Genomic DNA, 9,913 nt, shown 5'->3' with positions numbered 1-9,913 from the left:
CTGCTGCAAGACTCAGAATGCCTCTTTGGAAAAAAAAATTCTACCAAAGAAGGTAGGTGAAGCTAGGCTTCACTGTGCAAGCGGGAGAAGAAGCGGGGTTCCTCAACGGCGGGCTCTCCAGAGCTCCCAGTTCCTTTCCTTGTTCCGGAACTTCGGGATAGGCACCGCTTCGGTCCCTTTAACTCTTTTAGGCGGAGAGACTTTGTGGCACGGCTGCCTATCAACCGCCCCAGGACCCGCTCCGCCTAACTCCTTCTGCCACGACCTTTCGACTCCACCTCCAGAGGAAGTGGGACGCCGCCCCTCTTTGGCTACGCGAGTGGAGTAGGGGCCGGGTTGGTTTGGGCTGATGGTGTAGTAGGAGAAACAGGCAGTGGGGTGGTGGGTAGGGTGGTACTGTCTTCTTTCCTACGGGATGGTGGGAATTTGCTGGCCTGAGCCGGCGGAGGGAGTGAAAACCCCGGGAGCCCGCGGCACACGTAGGTGAGAGGCAGCACCTTCGTGGGTTGTTGCGCGCGCGCACGTGTAATGGAGCGAGAGGACCATTATTAGCCCGACGGCAATCCTTTCTTCTGTCGCCCTCCGAACGCCGCGGCGCCCAGCGTTCCAAAACCGAAGGCGGCGGCGCTTTCATGTGCGGGCGTTCTAGAACGCCGGCCCCTCCGCGTTCGGGGATGAGGACGACTCGGGCCCTCCTGCCGCTCCTCGTAACCTGTTGCGGTTTGCTCGGGACGCAGCCCCAGCCGGGCCAGTGCCAAGAGGCGCAGACCCCGGACTGGAGGATGACGCTGAAGACTATTAGGAACGGCGTCCATAAGATCGACACGTACTTGAACGCTGCGCTGGACCTGCTAGGAGGCGAGGATGGGCTGTGTCAGTACAAATGTAGCGACGGTAATATTGATCACGCTATAACGAAATGGAAGGGGGAGGCTTATGCTAGGACCGGGGAACCTGTGGTCCTGCAGATGTTACACTGAAATCCCCATTATCCCTAGCTGTGGTAGGGAAGGATGATGGGAATTGCAGTTCAGTAGTATCGAGTGGCCCACAAGTTCCTCACCCGTGCTTTGATGTTTTCCTTCCACGTTAGTACCGCATTCCGTGTGTGGCTTATTATTAATAGTAGTTGAAATGTAAACATAAGGGAGGATCATGCGCCAGGCTTGCTGAAGCTGTGAGAACTTGGGCCTGGCACAAGGGATTGCTGTATTTCTTACTAAGTTCCTCAATGGAAGATGGGTAGGGTGAATATATAAACTGTATGTACTTAATCCATTCAAAAAGTGTTAATGGGGTGCCATGATTCTTTGGGTGGTCAGTTAAGTCTTATATATGTTTACCCCAGAAGTAAGTCCTAGAGAGTTCAGTGGGACTTACTTGAGGTAAGCATGTATAGGTTAGGTCACCAAAAGTAGCTGAAATGGCATATACTTGAATACTGTATGTGTCTGCATCTACTGTACTGGTTTGTGATCTCAGACAACAGCATTACCTGTCAGTGCACTCTGGCTCTAGCTTTTTGCTGTGTTTCTGCATGGCTATTGTCTGTTTCATCATGGCCTGAAAGTTCTCTTTGTCTTTCTGCTGTAATATTAGTATTTGTACAGTAACCATTGTATTACAGAGGACCAGGTATGTATAAATAGATTCTGTGTAGAGCTAGTAGTTTTGCTGAGTGGATTTAGCTTGTTTGCAAAGGGACATGAAAGATAATCCAAACTTCCTTCTTCAGAACCATCTGGTGCCAAATTTGTAATGGTTCTGTTTCTGGAGCCGTGGTTTTCATTTGAGAGGGCTTAGTGGGAGCTCTAAAGCCTCTTCACCTGACCTTAAAAAGAAACTAGAAATGCACGTCCAGGCAATTTTTGTCTGTATGTGCCATGTGCTGTCAGGTTGTAACCCACTATAGCAACCCAGACAAGGCTTTCAGGGCAAGTGGGATATTTAAGGAGTGTTTTTACCAATTCCACACCCCTTGCCATGAGTTTCCATGGCTGAGTGTGGATTTGAACCCAGGTCTTGTAAATCCTAGCCTGCTATTTTATCCATTATATCACATTTCTTTTTTTTAAAGGGGGGGGGGAGGGCCCAAAGGATCATTTCCAGGCTCAGGGCAAAGATTTGTCCTCCAAAGAGACCTCCTAAGATCAGCCACCCATGCTGAAATACGATAATTCTCTAAATTTTGATGATATTTATCTTTTATCCAGAGCCATGTCTGGTCAGGAACTATGGAAATGACTGAGTGGGAAAGAAATGGTGGATGTTGTTTAAATACTGCTTCAAAGTGAGGTAGCTTCTGTGTATTTTTCATAAAATCAAAGAATGCACAACCATGGAAAGTAATCCATTGTTATAATCATATGGCATTAATACAGTGTTAAGCTGTTAAGACTGAAGGTCTCAGTATGTGGGGTTTAAAGCCTTGAAAATGATTATATATTTCAATACTGTATGTCTGTTACGAATTACCTTACTTTGCATATACATACATTCTGACTCCAAAACTTGTGCTCTGAGTGGTAACTTGTGCATGTTTAGTAAAAAATAATTTGATAGATAACATTAACACTAATGTGTTAATCCATCTTTATGGCATTAAACTGTAGTTTTATATTCACTTACCTAGAAATAAATGCCATTGAACTGAGTGGGCCTTAGTTTAGAGAATACCTGTTATGAGCATAAGGTTAGTTTGAAACAGTCCCCAAATGGAACCACTGCCAAAGCCTCAGTTTTAAAACAAGTGGATTTGTCCACTTACATCCACAAATTAGAAATATTAATTGGGGGGGGGGTGATTTCTCAGAGAAGATCAACACAAGCCATGCTATTTGGGAAATCTGAGAGTTACAGTCGAAACAGGTAATATTTCCAGACTCCACCAGATTGTTCAGTTGAATTCACTGGAATAAAGACAGTTCATGTACTTCTGTACTAGGGCTCTCCAAACGTTAGACTGTGGGGGCCACACTGGATATTTCCAACATTTTTGAGGGCCGAAGGAACAGGAACATGTGTGTCTGTCCGCACACATGCATGTCCCCCTGCCCCTCACATGGATGCGTGCGCACATGCATGCCCGCTGCATGAACACACACATGCAGCCTCCCCCCACATGGACGCATGCATTCCTGCCTGCCCACCCCCCACATGGGCTGAAGGGAACGGGCCAGATAAAACATCAAGGCAGGCTGGATGTGACCCATGGATCGTAATTTGGAGACCCCTGATCCTATACCAACTGGTCCTGTCCTGAGAGTCAAATTAGGGAAACACTAAAATATTGTAAGTGTTATTCTAAATATTCAAAGCTCTTCATATTTTACAGGATATAAGCCTATACCCCGCTATGGATATAAGCCTTCACCACCCAATGGATGTGGTTCTCCTCTTTTTGGAGTTCATGTAAGTAAGTTCTTGCTTCAGGCGCTTGCTAATGTTTATTGAGTTTAGTTATGCTTCAAAGTTAGAGAAGGTGTTAAAAGTGCACCATGCCTTAAATACTCCCCTGTTAGACAACTGTAATGTACTCTGCATGGGGCTGCTCTTAAAACGTGTAGGGAGGATATAGCTAGACTGTTGTCTGAGATATGCTTTGGACTAGAGACAATTTAATGCTGGTCTCGAATTAACTGCATTGGCTGCACATTTGCTTCTGCACTCAAGTCAAGGTGCTGATTCTGATCTATAAAGCCCTAAACAACTTGGAGCCTGTAGCATATCTGAAAGACTGCCTCCTCCCATACATACCTGTCCAGAATTTATGCTCCTCAGTAAAGCTCATTTACATGCCTTGATAGCTCCCAAATTTGTGGGTGTGTCAGACTGTGAATCTCCATAGCACCACCACAATTATGGAACTCTTCCAAGGGAAATTAGGATGCCAACAGGCAACTATACTGTTGCATGGAATCTACGATACATTCTTTTAAAATGGTTTGGGGAAATGGCTTCAATTTGCTTTTAAACATTTAAAACTTGTTTCAAATGATTAAAATTCATCATCTAACCTCCTTCTCATGTGTCACTCTCCCCCGCCCCATCCTCTCACATATCAAAATATTTGCCGCATTTAGCTGGCCAAAAAACTTAAGTTATCTAATGCTCACCACTGCCATCACTGTTTCTTTCTTTGCTGTCAGCTACAAATTCCACACCCAATTACTCTGGTTCCTCTGAGTAATTTAAGTAAAATAGAAAGAAGCGAGCCTTATAAGGCCCTTTGTTCTACTTCTAAACGCTTCAGATAATTCCATACGGTGTGGGGAGCATATTTAGAGGTGCTACAGACTGCATGAGCAGGCTGGATAACTCAGTGGTTTAGGTATCTGGCCGTGGATATCTAGTTTAACCTAGTTGATAATTTCTCCCTTGTCTTTAGTATAATTATACATGTTGTGCTCCTCGGGAGAATATTCTTCTAATTTCAATGACAACGTGCAATGTTTCACTCGCTCTGTTAAGAAATGGGTCATTTCATGGTTCCTGTAAGATACAACTGAAGTACTACTATTTGCTTTGCCACATGCTAAATATATCTATTAAAAGTGAAATACATTTCTTTTTTCTTATGACTATGGCTTGGGAGATCTGGTTCCTCTGATAGTTGAAAGGATCCTTTTTAAATTTCTGCTGTAACTGAATGTCTTCATTACATAAATATTTACACAACTATTATGGGCAGATGTAAACCCTTATTTATTTATTTATTCATTCATTCATTCATTCATTCATTCATTCATTCATTCATTCATTCAATTTATACCCTGCCTATCTGGTCTACTCAACCACTCTTTTTGAAGTTATTAATTTATTGGTTATATTCTCACCCCTTCTAGCCCCTTTTGTGTTTTCTTCATGGGATATGTGTGGCTTCCTTTATATGTTGGTACATATTTGCATTTTGTATTGGCATATCTTGCAAAGTGCTCTGAGAAATGGCTAATGCTAAGGACTTGCTTCTCAGTTTGACATTGGCATTCCCTCCATGACAAAATGCTGCAACCAACATGATCGGTGTTATGATACCTGTGGCAACAAAAAGCATGAATGTGATGAGCAGTTTCAATATTGCCTTTCCAAGATCTGTCGAGATGTACAGAAGACACTAGGAATACCAGAGAGTGTACAAGGTAAGCTGCTCCAGAGAAATACAATTGTGTTATGGAGCAAACAACATTTTAATACAATGTGTCGTAATTATTTACTCAATTTCTATGTGTATTCAAGGCTTGATGTAGCCAGTTTAGAGAGCCGATGATTAAAACCCATATTCTTAACAGATAATAGACCAGGGAATAATTGTGGGGTTTTTTGTTATTGTTTTCTTAGTCTCACAGTATCCAGCCATACTTAGTAGCCATGATAGCCCGGATGTTTTGAAGTGCTGTCTGGAATTCTTCATCAGTGTACAGAAAAGGGAAGTTGGGAAAATAAATAATGACATCAGTATATTTGGTGAAATATTATGGCCATGGAGCTGATTGCATAGCTCAGGGAGCTGGGTACAGGCTGTGGAGCCACAGGTCAGGAATTCGATTCCTCACGGAGCCTCTCTGAAGAACCACCAGCCTGTGTGGCCTTGGGCCACACAGAGTCCCAGGATGCACTCAGGAGAAGGGAAGGGTAAACTGCTTCTGAGTATTCTTTATCTAGAAAACCCTGGAAAGGGCCATATAAGTCAGAATCAGCTTGACAGCATGTTATTGTTGTTATCGTTGTTGTGATTATGTTGTGATTATCTCAGGATGGTGATTGCAAAGACATTGGTAAGTGTGCTGGTGTCAGATCACAATCATCAATGCATAGGATGGGGAACCACTTATGTTTCCCTGTTTTTGGAAACACAAGACTGGCTGTGGCTCAGAGCCACATCTTCCCTTAAGTGATGCACACAAATTCCTGAGATGGCACAGAACTGTTATTCATCTCTAATAAAGATAGTGCCTGCGTATGTTTTTTCTTGTGCTGTTCCCATGGTGTAACACACTTAAGTTCTTTATTTGTACTCATAAAGTTCATCTTGCTTTGTATGAGCATAAGTTACATGTAATATAAACAGCTATTAAGTATCCAACTAAATAATAATCCTTACTACTGAATTGCCATAAGATTGTTGATGGTGAAGCATGGATTTGCTATTATTGCTGCACAAAAGTGCAACAAACAGATATTTTGCAACTATATTGGCTTTGCAGTCGCTACCCTGAGACTGAGTTTGCAGCAAGAGTGCAGCAATAGATACTGTGCAACAAAGCAAATCAGTATTCCATAAGGAAAGTCAAAACATGGGGTAATATTATAAGGCGTATTACCTTATCCTGTAGATCAGGGGTCTCCAACCCCTGGTCTGTGGCCTGGTGCCGGTCTGTGGGCTTCACAGGACTGGGCCGCAGAGACAGATCTCCCAATCCCCTGCCCGCACATATGGTGGACATGATGTGCTTATGCGCGTTCGTGGGTGTTTGTGATGTGCTCATGGTTGGGCACACCCCACTCACCCAGAAGTGTGCCACGCCCAGCCACAAGCGCCCCCCGCTGACCCGTGCATATGTGCGAATGCACTATGCCCATCCGTAAACGTTCCACGCCCACCCTGAATATGCCATACCCACCAGCGAGCACAGGGGATGCCTCTGCCCCCCAAACTGGTCCGTGGTTCCAAAAAGGTTGGGGACCACTGCTATAGATCATCTTGACTGCTGCCATTGGTGGTGTCAGCAGCCAACTGGGCCTTTGCTATGTTAAGCTTGGCATCCTCTTTCCTGCTTGCAATGTGGGTGTGATATTGTGTAGCAACAATCAGGCCATATCCTGGATTTTTAAATTGTGGGTACAGAAGCACAATGTCCCACGTTCATAAACTAGAGTTTTTTGGAAGAATTGAACTGGACCCATGTTTAACAAGCTTCTTTTAAAAACAGACCGGCAACGCTAAGATTTTTGAGGTATATGAGATGTTCAAGAGGTGATTTACCATTGCCATCTCTCATTGAATCTCCATGGTCAAGTGGAGATTTGAACCCAGGTTTCTTGAATCTTGTTATGATACTTTATCCACCAGACTACATTCTCTCCTTGTAAATAATTAAAAGCATAGACTTATTACTTAATATATATGAAAATATAATCTTACGTACCTTTGGTTAATATAAACTGCTTAACCAGCCTTGAATCAAGGAAGAGCCACTGGTAAACATGGACTCCCCTCATAAGGTGAGGCATAGTTTACTGTTTTACTGAAATATTAATTTATTTGCTTGCTTCCTTTTAGCATGTGAATCAACAGTGCAGCTGGTGTTTGATGCTGTCATACATTTGGGATGCAAGCCATACCTTGATAGTCAAAGAGCTGCATGCATGTGTCGGTATGAAGACAAGAGAGACCTTTAAAGAAGTGTATAGCCTTCTGCAGCTTATACAGACTTTTTGTCTGTATTGCAGGAGCCCTTTTGTTATTACAAAACTACTCAAAATATGCAGTTGAATATGAAGATGATCTCTATGATGAGCAGAAGACACTAATTTTTATAAGTTTATTTACAACACTTCCTTTCATCAACTTACATCCACCATCTTTCTCAAACATCAAAAATGATATTTTTGACAACTGGCCTTAGAGCTGTTTGACCGTGAATGAATGTTGTTGTTTTTGACTTAATATATTTCCCCATAGAACTAAAGCAATTTCTGGACGGTTTACAACATATGCAAACAACAACTCCCCCTTTCCCCACGATGTGGATTTTACCAACCTTGGAAGGATAGAAGGCGGAGTGAACCTTGAGCCAGCTACTTGAACCCAGGGATCAAACTCAGGTTGTGAGCAGAGGCTTGACAGCAGTACTGCAGTCTAACCACTGCACCATGGGAATGCTCAGTATGCTACGTATTGAACTGAGGTAAAAGTAGGTCAAATGTCAGTCTTGCTAGCAAACATCATGTCTTCAGTGCCTTGTTTTACTGACAAGAAGGAAAATATCTCAAAAGCAAATGGCTTCCGTTTGAAACATTCTGTTATGGGATATTCCTTTTGGCAGATGATCTCTGCTGGTGTTATAGTGCAATTTTGTAGCATTTAATTGGACACAAGTTCACTGTACTCAGGCAATGTGTTCGGCATTGCAGCTTTATATGGCCCTCTTCAGTCTTACCTGAAAACATTTTCACTTACCTGAAAATGTAAGTGAACATGCATACAATTGTCTGTAAATTTGCCGACAAGACAGACCATTTGGTTTGATATTTCAAAATTACCAAACCAACATTGTTTATCCATTTACATTGCAGACATTCTTCCAAAGTGCCTATGAAATTTAAGAACAAAATTTTGAAATACGTTTTAAATTACTAAACTGAGTTCATTTGTGTATTCATTGGCATTCTAGGATATGTCCAGTCCTCTCTGTGAAATAATAAAACAGAACTGCCCCCACTGAAATCTCCAAGACCATTGGCCTAAATCCTATTGCTCATCCTAATTAGAGTAGACCCATGAATGGATGAGTCAGCATTTATGCATATCTCATTGATTTAGTGAGTCTGCTCTGTTTGGGGCTAATTATTGAATTTAAGCCATTCCTGTTTTTTAAAAAATCAGATTGGCTTTTGTTTTAAGCACAGCTATATTCTGTGCAATAGAAGTGCCTTCATGTGTATTGAATAAGAATTCTGTTGGCCTAAACTAAAGGAGTACTTTTATCTGTTGCTCTCTCTGTGTGGAACCCTTTTATCTGTGGTTTTCAGGACTAAATGATAAAAGTGGTGAAGACTTTTACCAGTATGTTTCCTAGAAATGTAGAATTTTAAGGGTTGTTTTCCCATTTGATATTTTAAAAAGTTCTCAGACACAGCTAACTTTAGTTGTACAATGGTGCCTCGCCAGACAGTTACCCCACATGACAGGTTTTTTTGTTAGACATTGACTTTTTGTGATCGCTATAGCGATTCGCAAAACAGTGATTCCTATGGGGAAATTTTGCTGGACAATGTTTGGTCCCTGCTTCGCAAACCAATTTTCACTAGGCAACTATTTTGACAGCTCCCTCTGCGCTTGCAAAATGGGTGTTTTCGGGACCTAAGCTTTGCAAGACAGCTATTTAAACTGCTGATCAGCGGTTCGCAAAGCGGCTTTCCTATGGCCGATCTTCACTAGACAACGACTATTCTTCCCCATTGGAACACATTAAACAGGTTTCAATGCATTCCAATAGGGAAATGCTTTTCATTAGACAATAATTTTGCTAAACAGTGATTTCAGTGGAACGGATTATTATCGTCTAGTGAGGCACCACTGTATTAAGACTTAAAGCTTGGCATTTCCAATCTCTGCACATAAGGTTTTATTGACAGGTCTTTTTATGGGTTTTGTTTTGCCAAAGATGCGTAAGTCTTTATGAAGGAATGTGAATTCTTAACACTGAGGCTGATTATCTCTTCAAGTGTCTTGTGTATACAAATGCCAGAGATGATGATTGTTACTTGAAAAGTTGAATACAATGTATTTTCTTTTGTGACCTTTATTAATAAAGCACATGAGAATTTTTAAGTGTGACTGTGCATGAAATAGAACTGTACCTGTTTTGGTAGAGGGAATTTTTAAAAATGCTATTAATAATGAAAATCCTGTTTTGTAGTTATACAGATGGAAGAGAAATGGTGTACAGTGGGGTCTTGACTTAAGAGCGGCTTGAGTTAAGAACATTTTGACTTAAGAACCACTCTCATAGGAAAATATTGACTTGACTTACATACTTAGATTTGAGTTAAGAACTGAAAAAAACCACGTGGGAAGCAGGGAAAGTGCAAAATTTGAACTTTCAGTTAACTGTTGGCCAGTGAAAAGGGTGCCTGTCTGCTTCCTCACTCCTCCCAGCGTTTATAGAGTGGATTGGGAGTCTTCAGACTG

General features: G+C 42.0%; 1 protein-coding gene across 1 annotated transcript; it reads left to right on the top strand.

The window, feature by feature from the left end:
* The first annotated feature begins 459 nt into the window (after nucleotides 1–459).
* PLA2G12A (phospholipase A2 group XIIA) lies at nucleotides 460–9,553 on the top strand. Its single transcript, XM_073001818.2, has 4 exons — nucleotides 460–894; nucleotides 3,335–3,411; nucleotides 4,973–5,138; nucleotides 7,280–9,553. The coding sequence occupies exons 1-4, from the start codon at nucleotides 633–635 to the stop codon at nucleotides 7,396–7,398; spliced, it is 624 nt and encodes a 207-aa protein (XP_072857919.2). The 5' UTR covers nucleotides 460–632; the 3' UTR covers nucleotides 7,399–9,553.
* The last annotated feature ends 360 nt before the right edge of the window (nucleotides 9,554–9,913 follow it).

Source organism: Pogona vitticeps, chromosome 5, assembly GCF_051106095.1.
Source record: "Pogona vitticeps strain Pit_001003342236 chromosome 5, PviZW2.1, whole genome shotgun sequence".
In the NCBI taxonomy this organism is placed as follows: domain Eukaryota; kingdom Metazoa; phylum Chordata; class Lepidosauria; order Squamata; family Agamidae; genus Pogona; species Pogona vitticeps.
The sequence above is the reverse complement of the archived record's forward strand: the minus strand, read 5'-3'. Positions and strand labels throughout refer to the sequence as shown.